Here is a 15,931-nt window from a genome sequence, read left to right on the forward strand (position 1 = left end):
TTTTTAAACAAATCTGGAAACAATCCCAGATTATTCATCAGCTCCATTAATTTAGACCTCAGCTGGGAACACACTAAAGAATAAAAACTTCATTTATTTATAATGTAGGGGTTCATTATTTTTCTTCCTGGATAACATCTGTTTTTAGTTCTTCTCAGCCCATGTTAGATTAAAGCCTGGAAACAGTGTCTGAAGATTCAGGTTTTAGTTATGAGGTTGAAACTTTTTATATAAATCTACTTTCAGGGCTATGTGTCAGGTTCTGTGCTAAGTACTTAATAAGCATTAGCTTGGAAGTGTTAGTCACTCAGTTGTGTCCAACTCTTTGAGACCCCATGGACTGTAGCCCACCAGACTCCTCTGTCCATAGGATTCTCCAGGCAAGAATACTGGAGTGGGTTACCATTTCCTTCTCCAGGGGATCTTCCCAACCCAAAGAGTGATCCTGGGTCTCCTGAAATGCAGGCAGATTCTTTACTGTCCAAACAACCAGGGAAGCAAGCATTATCTTAACCTTGCACAAAAAATTGTGTTAGAATACTAGTATTAACTCTATTTTAAAGATGAGAACTTTGTGAAGCTTAGCAAGATTAAATCATTTGCCCAAGGTCATAGAAGAGTAAGTGACAGGCAAGATATGAAGCCAGAAGTCAGACCTGGTACTTTCTAACTCCTGAGTATATGCTCTTGATTTCTCTACTCCACTTTACCTCTTTGTGGCTAAGTAGGCATACCACAGTATGCCCAAATCTGTCACTGACACTTTTACCTGAGATAATTATTTGACTACTATTTTGGCATCCAACAGATGATGACTCTAGGAGAATTACTAGGTGAAATTCTAGAAAGTAGTATTCCTTTAAAGAAGTATCCCTTTTCTTTTCACTTAATGTATTTTTCCTCCTGGTTTTCCAGAAAATAGTAATAAAGGTAACATAGCACTGTCATACTTGGATTATTTATTTGCTAGTATGAGTAAGTACTGTGAATAAACATAGCTATTTAATATGTATTTCCTTTCCTTGAAGAAACTTTGATAGGGTACATTTTTTTTCAGAGAGGAAAGAAGGAGGGAGAGAGAGAAGCTTCAGGGGAAAGGAAGCAAGAGGTTGAGATTCTTTTGAAAAGGCACTTCTGCCTGAACAAATTAAACAGTGATAAAATTTCATAATGATGACATCCAACATCCAGTGGGTCAACTACATTCTTTTCTCAATGAGTTATGAGAGGGATTTGAAATTTTCTTTATCAGATAACTTTTTTTTCCTTCTTAAACTAGTAAGATTCAGGTCATAGGATTAGAACTCTATTACACAGGGTTCATCAGTGCTCTAGAGAAATGATGAATTGAGGCTTAAGAGGAATTTTCCTTGCAGACAACTGATCTCTGCCTGCACTGAAGTAGTTTTGAGTGTGGGTTGAAGCTTTGTCCAGCCCCTCACACATACCCTCTGTGGGTGATCTATGAAATTCAAATTTTGTTTAAGTTCTTATGCTAACTGAAGTGCAAGATTTAAGATTGGCTATGTTAGGTTTCATGCAAGTGTGTGAATCAGTTTTTATGTGTCCTATTGTAAAGCTTTGAAGGGATAAAAAGATTACTTACTTACTAAGTTGATCCATGCCAGTGATTACTTTTAAAACTTCATCTCCCATCCTCATTCTCAAACCAAATTAATCACAAAATCAGCTTACCATCTTTAGTCATCTATCTGTCTATACATACAAATATATATCTGTATATATATATATATATATATACACCTATATATCTATATTGACAGTTGAATATAATACATGGTTTGAGAATATGATGTATATTCAGGGTAATGTGACAGTGATTTGATTTCTGACAAGATTCATTCTTACCATATCTTTAAGAAAATAAACTGAAGATAAGGATTGGTATGAGAACGTATTTTATAATTTTTAATTTCACCATAAACATCAAAAGTAACCAATATTTACTGAGTATTGATGAAAATGAAAATGGCAAGGTTTTGCATTCCCACTAGGTCTGGAAACTATGATCATCTTATGTGTATGTGTGTACCGGGGGTGGCGGGATGGAGTTTGGGGCAGGGAGGGAGGCAAATTATAGGAATTTCAGTATCCTTCCAAAATCAGCCTTAGCTTCGGGTTCAGTTGTGGGTTTTCTGACAGGTTTTGGCATAGAAAACTGAATCACAGAATACTATGTCACTTTTTGATCATTCAAAATAGATAATTTGATTTCTATGATCATATAAATAGTACCTTAACCATCAGTATGAATTTCCAGCTTAGGAACTTAATACTCTAATACTATAATAAAGAGTGTTTTAAAGTCTACAGCTACATCTTTCTTCATAGGACCAGGTTCCTAGCAATCAAAGATAAATGAACCACGCTTGCTTTTAGTGCAAGTGAGGGGAGAAAAGTACATATACACACACCCCGGAGGCAGAAAACGCAGCAAGGCTGAAGCTCTCTTTAGTAGTTCAGTTGAGGAGGAAGAGCTTTGTCTGGTGGACTGTGGGAGTGAATCTAATTATCAGTCTCTTACTTTCATTAATAGGTTGGAACCAGTTAACTTCTCAAAGGAGAAAGAAGTAGACCTTGTGCCTGAACGCCTAGACTAGATTATGATCATTTAAGCATTGCTTTCAGCAAAATTCTTTTAATTTTTTTCTTAATAAGTGCTTTGTGAAGTTGGGCAGGTAGACAAGAAGAACATCAACTTAGGAAAAGGCAAAGATAACTGCTAAAGCATGGTATATTTATAGATGGGAGGACAGAGCATTCTGGAAAATCGCAGAGTACACCTGAATAGATTTTAATCTACCTCTCTGAAGTTTAATGAGCTAGACTAAACCTCAGCTGAGAATTTCACTGCAATCCATTGTAACACATTCCCACCATCCTGCTTTGTTTCTCATTTTCCACCAACAGTCTGTGACCAAAAGTCAACTTGGATGGAGTCTGTGTGATTCTTGATCAATATTTTTTTTTCCTTAGCCTCACTAGACAAAAATCTGATGATGACTATGAAGATTATGCTTCTAACAAAACATGGGTCTTGACTCCAAAAGTTCCAGAGGGTGATGTCACAGTCATCTTAAACAACCTCCTGGAAGGATACGATAATAAACTTCGACCTGATATAGGAGGTATGTTAAAGCCTCTTGTGATGTGGGTTTTATACAAATGAAGAGGCCTACCACATTAGAAGAAAGCATCAGTCTCTTTCATTAAATAGAAGGATATAAATGATACTTTTACTCAATGTAAAAATAATGAATAAACTGCATTCAAGTCTGGGAGTAGATGATGCATTGATAAGTTCAAAATGAAGAAAGATGATTTTCAAGCTAACTTGAGAAATAGGAATTTAAAATTTCCTAGACTGAGAGACTATAGAGAAAAAAAAAAGTGACAGCTTCTTTATGAAGTAACACCAAAACCAAGTACACACCTACTGTATAGCATAGGGATCTCTACTCAATCTGTAATGACCTAATTGAGAACAGAATCTAAGAAAAGAGTAGATGTATTTGTATGTATAACTGATGCACTTGGTGAAACAGCAGAAACTAACACCACATTGGAAATCAATGTACTCCAATCAAAAGTAATTAAAAAAAGAAAGGAAAGACATACTGATTACCTATAGCTGTGGAACAAGCACAAAATCTCAGAGGTATAGAGTAATAAGCATTTATTCAGCACTTTGCTGGGGGTGGCCTAATCTAAGGTCAGCCAGGTTGAGGCTGCTCATTTAAGAAAGCTTTATTCTCATTCCCCTCCTGGGACCAGCAGACTAGCTAGGAGTATCCTTCTCATGATGATAGCAAAGAGCAAGAGAGAAAAATAGAAGCTCATAAGGGTTAATGCTTGGAATTAGAGCTAGCACACTCACCTTTGTCCATATATTATTAACTAGTGTGAATCAAATGGTTAAGCTCAAAGTTCAGAGTCTGAGAAGTAGCCTCACTAATGTGAAGGCAAGGATATAGGTGAAGAGTCCAATCCCCCACAGAGAAATAGAGCGTGGCACTTCAAGGAAAATGGATAAAGATGAGAGAGATGTACTTATTGAATTGAAGCCCAGAATGATGTTATGAATCCTTGTTCATTAAATATTAAATGAAAATGGAGTGCATTCATTAGACCATGGATGTAATACTACATGATTCTTACTATCAGTCCTCTTTGACAAATAGGTGTGTATTGGGTTTCCATATGGTTTCTCATTTGATGAGTCACGGAATTCATTAAATCATTGAGGAAGATTGATTTTGTGTTGGCTAGAGGTGAATGAGGATAAAGTGGTCATAAAAGGAATCAACAGGGAGCAATATTTCAATAACAATTCATAATACTTGTTGCTTTTTATGTCTACTTCATATTTCTAATGCAGTTTATTCTCTAGGTTACACAATAGTTACACAATAGTTATTTTTCTATATGGGGCATGTCAGGTTACAATGCCCAAATCGATTCAAGAGATTTAAGAAAAAAATAATAAAAGTCATAATATCTGAAGAAGAGGAAAATCTGTGCAGTATTTTCTTACTTATTCATTTTTATATAGTCTTAAAAAGAAAATCAGTTTCAAAACTGTGCTATGCTTAGTTAATGCCTTAATGTGTTTAAAAGGAAACATTTCTTTGAAAGCAAATAGCTAAATGTAGTGAATTAGTCACTAACTCCACATTAGCTGTGAATAAATCACTTCTAATGTAGCAAAATAAATATTTCTAGAATAACAAGGACTAAAGCGTTAAAACATTATGCCTCTTCATATGCATATATTTCAATGGTTCTCTTTACAGTGAAACCAACATTAATTCACACAGACATGTATGTGAATAGCATTGGTCCAGTGAACGCTATCAATATGGTAAGTTTCTAATTGTTTATTTCATTAACAAACTAGAGAGGTAGTGTGTTACCATGGAAATAACAAGGACTATCCTTACAAAAAATTTGGAAGAGAGAGAACCTTTCATATCTTTTTTTCCCTCTTGTAATATAATTATTTTTAATGATTTGTATTAAAAATGAAATGTGATCAGGTATATAAAATTAACTTGTGTAAAATACTATAATCTTAAAATTCAACACTCATTGCTTATTTGGTAGGTATTGCTTACTATAAAATAAAATAGAGTGCTTTACTATGTTTTAGAATATGCATGGTGTGGAGAGGTCACTCTTTACTTCAAATCAGAATTGTTTCTCAGAGGAGAAATAGTGCATTAGATTTAACAACAAATGTAACTTTTTTTTTTATAAAGCTTTCTATCCAAATCTGAAATAACAGATTAGCTTGGAGCAGAAGAGGGTAGAGTAGAATGGAGTAAAACAATGTAACATAAATTAGTGATAGTGTAACTTTAAAAGACCATTTACCAAATAAGCAATAAGGACACTCTGCTAAGTCAGATATGAAAACCATTTATTGCTCTCAATGAGGCTGATTAAAAAAACTGTACCACCACCTGCAACCTCCATGCAAACAGGTTTGCTTGTTTAACTATGAAACAAATGGCAACATGTTTCTCAGACTGTTTAGAATTATGATGAAGATTGTGAATATCTAAGAAGAATCAGTTATACATGTAGTTTATTTTAACACAAAACTTATAATTTCAGGAATACTGGTACCCAGAACTACTGTTCCAGGATCATAGTTTATGAAATGATGGTTTAAAGACTTTTAAAACGTGTTTGCGTTAGCCAAAATGTAGGTCAGAAATTATTGAGTTACTCTATCTACTATCACAACAGTTCTCCTTTCATTACTTGTGGACTACAAATATAGAATTAAATTGTAAACAAAGTGATGTGACTTAACCTAGTGGAAATGCAGCCAATTCCAGTGAGGTACAGGGCAGGGGTGCAAGGATACAATCCAGAACAACAGAAATCAGGCAAAGGAAGAAGATTCTAGTCTGATCCTGACAAGCTGTGTTTCTTAGGCAAACAAATAATCTCCTTGTGGTTTCTGTTGTTTTCTTTTTTCTTTTCTTTTCTTTTTTGGTGTGTATCCTCCATCATAAATGATGATAGGTTAAGGGGATAAGATTAGGAAATATGGATAGTTTCCATTCTTCAGCTCTCATATTTTAAAAACACTAGGGTCAAGCTCTAAGAACACTAAGGGATTTTTTCCATTAATTTTCTCATGTATATACAGATTAAAATCGAGCTGTAAAATAATACTAAATAAAATCTAAATATGACAGCCAAATAGATCTTGGGTGTTATGGCTCCAGGTCTAAATCACATCAGACTTCCTTTTCTTTGATTAAAGTCAATCATGTACATGAGGGTAATCGTTAGAGTCACTTGTCACTTTTTGAATATGTTTTGTGACAGATTCAGTTCAGTTCAGTTCAGTTGCTCAGTCGTGTCCGACTCTTTGCGACCCTACGAACTGCAGCACGCCAGGCCTCCTTGTCCATCACCAACTTCCGGGGTCCACCCAAACCCATGTCCATTGTGTCAGTGATGCCATCCAACCATCCCATCCTCTGTTGTCCCCTTCTCCTCCTGCCCTCAATCTTTCCCAGCATCAGGTCTATTCTAATGAGTCAGCTCTCCGCATCAGGTGGCCAACGTATTGGGGTTTCAGCTTCCACATCAGTCCCTCCAATAAACACCCAGGACTGATCTCCTTTACGATGGACAGTTTAGATCTGCTTGCAGTCCAAGGGACTCTCAAGAGTCTTCTCCAATACCACTGTTCAAAAGCATCAATTCTTCTGCACTCAGCTTTCTTTATAGTCCAACTCTCACATCCATACATGACTGCTGGAAAAACCATAGCCTTGACTAGATGGACCTTTGTTGGCAAAATAATGTCTCTGATTTTTAATATGCTGTCTAGGTTGGTCATAACTTTCCTTCCAAGGAGTAAACGTATTTAATTTCATGGCTGCAATCACCATCCGCGGTGATTTTGCAGCCCAGAAAAATAAAGTCAGCCACTGTTTCTACTGTTTCCCCATCTATTTGCCATGAAGTGATGGGACTGGATGCTGTGATATTAGTTTTCTGAATGTTGAGCTTTAAGCCAACTTTTTCACTCTCCTCTTTCACTTTCATCAAGAGGCTCTTTAGTTCTTCTTCACTTTCTGCCATAATGGTGGTGTCATATGCATATCTGAGGTTATTGATATTTCTCCCAGCAATCTTGATTCCAGCTTGTGCTTCCTCCAGCCCAGCGTTTCTCATGATGTACTCTGCATAGAAGTTGAATAAGCAGGGTGACAATATACAGCCTTGACGTACTCCTTTTCCTATTTGGAACCAGTGTGTTGTTCCATGTCCAGTTCTAACTGTTGCTTCCTGGCCTGTATATAGGTTTCTTAAGAGGCAGGTCAGATGGTCTGGTATTCCCATCTCTTTCAGAATTTTCTTTTTTTTCTAAATAAGAAGAAATGCACCAATGAAAATATAATCTTTATTACTCTACTAATCTGTCACAGGTTTTTTTTTTTTTTTGATTGTGTGGCTCACAATAAACTGTGACAGATTATTACAGTAATAAAGATTATATTTTAATTGGTGCATTTCTTCTTGTTTAGAAAAAAAGACATTTGTAATAGTAAAAAAATAAAATTAGCTACTGTACACTGAGTCTTCGCCATCTGCCAGACAGGGCACAAAGTGTTTTTTGTATAGGGTATATTCCCCTTTTCTATCTTCAAGCTGCTTAGATCTTCTGGCATCCTCAATTTATTGTGAAGAACCTAAACTGCAGAGCTCCAGTTTAGACCCGTTTTTGCGTGTCCAGACTCTGTTTTTCTCTGAGGCAGTGGTGTTTTGAACCTAACTGATTTCCTCAAGAGGACAGTTGGCGACGTCTGCAGACACTTCTGGTTGTCACCGCTTGGGGGCGGGATTTTTTGTTGGTGCTTCTGGAATTTACTGGGTAGAAGCTAAGAATGCTAGTAAACACCCTAAAATACACAAAATTGCCCCCACAACAAAGAATTAGCTGGCCAAAAATAACATGAGAAACTCTTCTCCATAAATACCAAATGCAAATAACTGTATCAAGCCTATGATCTTTTGCCAGAATTCATTTACACAGGTCTGTTTGTTCATAATTTATTAACTTGTCTGCAAAAGATGGGTGTGTCTCCTTAGCCAAGCTTTTGCTTTCTTTTGGATCATTCAAACCCAAAGTAGCTTTGCTTTGTATTGGCAATGATGTCATTAATTGATAAATATAAACAAATGGTCTATAATACAGTCCTGCTATATTAAAAATGTTCCATTTTACCTTTTTCTTTAAAACAGGAATATACAATTGATATATTTTTTGCCCAAACATGGTATGACAGACGTCTGAAATTTAACAGCACCATTAAAGTCCTCCGACTGAATAGCAACATGGTGGGGAAAATCTGGATTCCAGACACTTTCTTCAGAAATTCCAAAAAGGCAGATGCACACTGGATAACCACCCCTAATAGGATGCTGAGAATTTGGAATGATGGTCGAGTGCTCTACACTTTAAGGTATTATTTTGTAAAAGGAAATGAGTAATTGTTGGGAATAAAACAAAAGTCAATTATGTTCTCTTGGAACAAAAAGAGCTAAGATGTCAAACCTAAATCAGGATTGGCATGCTTGAGCAAAATTATGATGCTACAAAATTAGGTTGTTTTTTTCTTTTTTCTCTTATCAATGAACTTTTTCAAAGGATATAGGTAAAACATTTTCTGTGACTGACGTAGGAACTCTTTTCTCACAGGGATATGAAATTTCCCTTGCCTTTGTGAGATATTCTGACCTTTACACGAGTCTTGGCTTTTATGTGTATGTCCTGCTACTTTAAAATATGGACACTAAAAAATAGTAATCCTTAGGAGTTGATATGCTTGGAAATGTTTCTGTTTCCAAGGAAACCATTACTAAAGGAGAATTTTTTTATGTGGGAATCTGTACATCCTTTTCTTTTTAGCTGCACAATGGTGTAAGTAGAATGAATTCCATCTCCCAACATCCACCCCCCACTACATTGATAGGCTGTCTGACTTTGTGTGTGTGTGTGTGTGCTATTTTTGGAATAGATATTCTTGGGGAAAACTTTAAAAAGGAAGTATCATTTACTTTCTGAACTTAAATATTAAGCCAACATTTGACAGGTTTTTATCTTAAATTAATGCCATCATCTTAGCACTTCATAATTGCATAGTTAATTTTTTTATGTTGAAGTTTCTCATAGGTGAGAGTATGGTATAAAGTCAACATAATAGCTAAGTACACAGACGTAAGAATCAGACACATCTGGCTTTGATGATTAGCTCTGTATCACACTGTGCTGTGTTCACTGGCTTCAGTTGTGTCTGACTCTGTGCAACCCTGTGGACTGTAGCCTGCCAGGTATCTTTGTCCATGGGATTCTTCAGGCAAGACCACTGGAGTGGGCTGCCATGCCTTCCTCCAGGGGATCTTCCTGACCCAGGGATCAAAGCCGCGTCTTCTGCATCTCCTGCACTGAAAGGCGGGTTTGTTACCAATAAGGCCACCTGGGAAGCTCCTGAATCGTATTATTTGTAGGTATTAGGGCAGTTCTCCAGCATTTCTACAGGAGTGGCAAGTCTTCAGAACATGTACAGAACTAGAGGCAGCTAACTGGTAGCAGGGGTCTAGCTGCTAGACGTATCTCAAAGTTTTATTTGTATGGTAAGTTTGATGTTTTTACTTAGTTACATTTTTATTTAGAGGAATGAGGTGAGAATTGATGGGGATTATTGGCAAAGAAGGCACCTCTACCGCCATGACATGTGTCCCTACCCTAGTACTACAATTGAGCACCTTTCGTTTATTTTAAATTTCTGTAAAATAGAGTTAATGATTTTTACCTTAGAGTGGTAGTAAGGACTAAATGGGGTGATATGCAAAGTGTTTAACATAGAACCTAATAAAAATGTAAGCACAAGCAGACATTTAAATTATTTGTATATATTTTCAGTAATAAATATGAATAATGTGATTCTTCTAGATCTTAGTATCGAGGATCTTATAGCTTCAAAATATTTCATGTTAAATGCCCTTCTGATGTATATTTTATGCCATATGTAATATTCAAGATATAAAATTCAGTACTTTAGACTGAATCCATAGCCCTTTGTCATCAGAGTTACATCAGTTAGCAGGAAAAATAGCCACAATTGCAAAAGAAACTCATTGTATATGTTTTGATTTCATAATGGGTTTTATTAAATTATATGTGAGGTAATGATTGGAATTAGAATCTAGTGGAAATCAAATTTTGTATGCTAAATAAGAGCTCAGTCTAGCTTCTGAAGTATTAAGTAAAGTTATGCTATCTGAAGTCTCTTTATCATTCCCATAATACTATAGTTATTTTTTAACTTCTATTAACTTGGAGAGTCACTATACAATATTTAATTATGGAAACCACCTCAAAATTGTCACTCATGAGATTCATTCAAGATTTGAATGAGTTTGCTAATCTATATAAAGAGATGATTTTATTCTTGTTGCTTATCTATAATGAGTTACAAATGTGTATAGTGCATAGATATATATCTGCTATCTGCAATCTGCATTATCTTCAATTTTAACAATTCCAATTTAATTTGGAGAAATGATACTAATAAAATATCAAATTTAATTATAATTTCACTTATGAATAAAGCTTATCTTTTCTTTGGAAGAGCATGTAATTACTGAGTGACAATGATAAAAACTTCCAGCTTTGGAGACACAGTCTTGGGCTCATATCTCAACCATGATACTAGCTTTGTCACTTCAGACAAGTCCAAGTATAATAAAGCCATAATAACACTTACTAAATGAGAGAAAAATTCACCTTACCTAGTGCCATGCCAAAAATTAAGGGCTCAATTATGATTAGTTATATCTTAGGACCAGTAATTGCTCTATTATATTATATTATACCATAGAAAAATTAAATTTATGCTGAACTTTTAATACAGAATGTTTATAAAATAAAATTTTTTACGTTAAGATTGATATTTGTAATTATAAGAAATATAGCTAACAAATACAGAATTTTAAATATCATCAACCTATCACCATCACAATTTAACGTTATAGTCATACTTCCCCAAATATGATCAAAACATCTAGGACTCCTTTAAATTTTATCCTTCCTAGAGTTCTAGCCTCAATTGGGAAAGAAAATCTGTATGTTTAATAAGCAACTCAGGGACTCCATGACAGACATTTTCTGATACATCTGTGCATATGTATTTAACATCTGATTCCTACTAGATATTCTTCTACTCTTTAACATCCTATATAATGGCTTTATAGTGTTCCTTTGTAAGAACGCTTAATACTCTGTTGTGAAACACAGGTATTTTTAAACTCACATACAGTAATTTAAAGCTAACAGCTAACAAGTACTTACAATGTAGAAGGTTCTGCTGTAATTAGCAGATAAGTTCTGAGAATTATCTGCATTCATTTACATGCAAACAGTAAATGAGCTTAAGTTCTTAAAAGAGTTTGTTCTATTAAGTAAGTTAAGTGAATTCACTGAGCAATCCCATGTGTGCAGTTAATTTGCCAAAAAAAAAAAAAAATGGGGTAATAAGTATTGAGTAAGTGAAGTTGAGGTCAGTGAGAATTTATTGTTTAGTCTGGGAAAATAAATGGACATTAAGTCTTACACAATTTTATCCTGGACTTGGTGAATTTCTTCAGTGAGGATCACCTTGTGTTATCAGTAAGAATGGGTGAGATACTGTCCAGGAATAAAAATGAATGGTCATTTGAAAGTGTACTAATACATATTTTAAAATTTTTAAACTGTCTAAAACCTTTGCATCATATCTTCCTACTTAGACTGACAATTGATGCTGAGTGCCAGTTACAGTTGCACAATTTTCCAATGGATGAACATTCCTGCCCCCTGGAATTCTCCAGTTGTAAGTAATTACTCATTTTGTATTCTGTATCCCTGCTCACCAGTAGTCTTTCTGATTGCAATATCAGTTAATTGGGAAACTTAGAATGCAAAATTGCATTATGCAGTGTTGTTGACTTTGAAGATTCTGATAATCCCTTTCATCATTAAAAATAGGATCTATTTTATCAGAAATGACAGACTTCATTGGGGCATAAATTTGGAATAAATTGGCAGTGACTTCCTGAATGCCTATGTTGGGAAGGACTGTAAAGCCTGTCCTTGTCTCAATAGAAAGAGGTAATAGTGGATTATATATCACTTCTTTCATGGGCCCAGAAAAGATTAGCAGAACATTTGTTAGTTGTTTTCTCCCTATGTGGGCTTCCCTGGTGGCCCAGATGGTAAAGAATCTGCCTGCACTTTTGAACTCTGTGGGAGAAGGTGAGGGTGGGATGTTTCAAAAGAACAGCATGTATATTATCTATGGTGAAACAGATCACCAGCCCAGGTGGGATGCATGAGACGAGTGCTCAGGCCTGGTGCACTGGGAGGACCCGGAGGAGTTGGGTGGAGAGGGAGGTGGGAGGGGGGATCGGGATGGGGAATACGTGTAACTCTATGGCTGATTCGTGTCAATGTATGACAAAACCCACTGAAATGTTGTGAAATAATTGGCCTCCAACTAATAAAATAAAATTAAAAAAAAAAAAAAAAAAAAAAAAGAATCTGCCTGCAGTGCAGGAGACTTCGGGTTTGATCCCTGGGTTGGGAAGATCCTCTGGAGAAGGGAACGGCTCCCCACTCCAGTATTCTTGCCTGGAGAATTTCATGGACTAAGGAACCCAGCGGACTACAGACCATGGAGTTGCAAAGAGTGGAACATGACTGAGCAAATGAACAAACACAGCAAAATAAAATCAAAAATTACCTCCTCCATCTGGAGTTCTAGCAATATCTAAAACTAGTTATCTGCCAGTGAGCAAAAGACTGATTTGGGGATCATGTGAAAGTGAAAATAGCTCAGTCGTGTCCGACTCTTTGTGACCCCATGGACTGTCCATGGAATTCTCTAGGTCAGAATACTGGAGTGGGTAGCCTTTCCCTTCTCCAGGGGATCTTCCCAACCCAGGGATTAAACTCAGGTCTCCTGCCTTAAAGGCAGATTCTTTACCAGTTGAGCCACAAGGGAAACCCAAGAACACTGGAGTGGGTAGCCTTCTCCAGGGGATCTTCCTGACCCAGGAATCAAACCAGGGTCTCCTGCATTGCAGGCAGATTTTTTTTTTTTTACCAACTGAGCTATCAGGGAAACCCTATTGGGTCCAGTTAAAATCCCAATCCCATCACTATAGACTTGAACAAATTACTAAATCTCTCAATGAGTCCACAACACAGGTGCCCATAGAGATTATAAGAGCTGTCTCACCTCAGTATCGTTTTGTTCATACATGTAAAATGTCTGCCTATGCCACCTTCCACATAATAAGATTCAATCAAAAGCTGTATTATTTTATTGATTATTACTGTTATTATGAGATAATAGCCTAGAGCAAGAAGATCCTTGATGATTCTAATAGGAATTAAGCTTTAGTAACCTTCATAGGTTACTAAACCTTCTAACCTTCATAGGTTCCTGCCTAAGTCAAAAACAAGCTTCATTTTCCCCCACATTTGCCTCACTGTTCTGTATTCATGTTAGATTGCGTACCTCCCCTTTATTTCTGAACTCTCAATTGTACATATTGGGTAGAATGAAAAACTATGAATTTTAAAAATTTAATATATGTATAATTTATCAGCCAGGAGTAATGGAGATGCCTAAAAAGAAACTGAATCATAATAACAATACTTTCAATAAAAGATGAGAAAAGCAATCACCTGTTTTGATAAACATTTCCAGAGGGAAACAAAAAAAAACAAAACAGAAAAGTAAAACAGGGCACCAAAGGAAAAATTCATTGTATATTATACATATTGAAAAAAGTTCTCATTATGATTCTTATTCCATATGTTTTACTTTGTCCAAGGATAGAACATTTTTAAGTGAAAACTCCCCTAAGGTTTAGGATATGGGATTTATTTTCTTTTAATTTTCCAACTGAGGCTACTCCTTTCCTGAGTTAGCTAAAACTTAAGAAACAGTGATTTCTATGCCATCAGGCTGCTGATTGACAATTCTCTTCTGAACCCAAAATCAACTTAGTATTACTTATTGCTATCAAAACAATTCAATCACCAACATATTCTCCATAGGAAGTTCCTTAATATCATTCTTAAGTTCTCAGTTTCCATCACATCCTGCCCTATCACCCTGCCACCACCCTCTCAATAGCAACCTGGGTATCCTGCTTTCTTCCTTTTAAATTAATAAATATAGTGGACAAAAAGTTGGACCAAAACCAAAGGATAAAAGAGACAAGGGATTTTATTCCAAGGAGTCAATCAGCCTCCATAATCAAAACTTACCTTTCCACAGAATTATTAGAAGACATACAGTGAGGAAGATTTCTAGTCTTGTGGTCTATCTATTTTACTTGAGTTTACTCTACACTTTACTTAATAGTAATGTTTATCCATTCAACAAATACATATTGACCAGCAATTCCACAAAATAAGTACAGTCACCCCCACGTAAGTACACCCATAGGTAAATAAATAATTTGGAAGAAAAATTGAGAAACTTGTCTAGGGTATTACGGCAAGGAAAAGGCAGCAATAATCACTACATTATCCATGTAGCATTTGTTTCATTAATGCTCTCTGTTGTTTTGACTGAACATGACTGAACCTTAAAGAATCGACATAGTTCTCATAGGGATCTTCTCCTTGGCATTTCTACTTACTACTTTTAACTGTAGTTATATATTAAAAAGAAGCCTCAACAAATTGAGAGTGAGAATAATATAAATAGTTGAGGTACTTTTTTCCAGCCACCTTCTACTCCAAGGACATGCCCTGGAGAGGGATTTGAATCTGCTTTCCTTCCACCCAGGGACTGAACCTGTGGCTCCTGCCACATCTCATGCATAGCAGGCAGATTCTTTACTGCTGAGCCACCAGGGACATCTTAGATATTTCTTCCATTATTTTCTGTTTCTACATGACTCAAAATCTCACCCTTTTGACTCCCTTTCACCATAAACAATATCCTGCATATGTAGTATTCACTATATGATATAGTATATAGTATTTACTACATGCTATTTATATCTTACCCCAGACAGTGTGAAGTATTCATATAGTATATAGAAACAACTGTGTGTTTATATACCATATACCATATGGTATATATATAGTATATATATATATATACACTATAGTATATATAGAGAGAGTATACCATATATATATGGTGTATATATATAATATATATATGGTATATACACCATATACACAGTTTACATGCTTTTCACAGGTAATTTTGACCTCATGATTTTAAAATCTGATTTCCCTGTTAGGATATGTTATTGTATTTATTTTCTCTACTGTAATGCTCTTTAATACAGGGTCATCATCCAAGTCACAACTATTTCTTTGGTTATCTCCCTCAGTTCATAGAAAGTGGTTGCTACAATATTCATTTTTAATAATTTTAAATGTGTTTTCCTATCTCATGGCAGATGGCTATCCACGTGAAGAAATTGTCTATCAGTGGAAGCGTAGTTCTGTTGAAGTGGGTGACACAAGGTCTTGGAGACTTTATCAATTTTCATTTGTTGGACTGAGAAATACCACTGAAGTAGTGAAGACAACCTCTGGTAAGATGCACTTGAAAATAATTCTGAATGACCCTTCCAGAGTTTAAATTCTGGTGTAAATGATTTAGAAGCTTTCAGTACTCGTCTAGAAATGATATTCAGCCAACTAAATGTCTTAATTTACTAGAGACAACTATAATTGGTATTCTAGCATGATACATAAACATAAATGGATTTTATCAGTTTAAAGCAAGTTAGATTCAAATTGGATAAGTAAATCATTTGCTTAATTTTCTTTAGAAAAAATCAATGTCTATTATTTAAAAAGAAG

The 15,931-nt window shown here is 35.6% G+C and overlaps 1 protein-coding gene across 7 annotated transcripts in view; it reads left to right on the top strand.

The window, feature by feature from the left end:
* The window catches only part of GABRG2 (gamma-aminobutyric acid type A receptor subunit gamma2), a 116,953-nt gene that overhangs the window by 25,681 nt on the left and 75,341 nt on the right, over positions 1 to 15,931 (top strand). For 3 of the 7 annotated variants that reach the window (XM_065936504.1, XM_065936507.1, XM_065936521.1), the window contains exons 2-6: positions 2,998 to 3,149; positions 4,815 to 4,882; positions 8,293 to 8,513; positions 11,839 to 11,921; positions 15,523 to 15,660. In XM_065936504.1, the coding sequence (XP_065792576.1) occupies positions 2,998 to 3,149; positions 4,815 to 4,882; positions 8,293 to 8,513; positions 11,839 to 11,921; positions 15,523 to 15,660 (662 nt within the window). Of the gene's footprint in view, positions 1 to 2,997; positions 3,150 to 4,814; positions 4,883 to 8,292; positions 8,514 to 11,838; positions 11,922 to 15,408; positions 15,661 to 15,931 lie in introns of those variants that run through there. The other 4 variants (XM_065936491.1, XM_065936497.1, XM_065936515.1 and 1 more) reach the window with 3 other exon arrangements.

The sequence above is a fragment of the Muntiacus reevesi genome, chromosome 1 (genome assembly GCF_963930625.1).
Source record: "Muntiacus reevesi chromosome 1, mMunRee1.1, whole genome shotgun sequence".
Classification (NCBI taxonomy): Eukaryota; Metazoa; Chordata; class Mammalia; order Artiodactyla; family Cervidae; genus Muntiacus; species Muntiacus reevesi.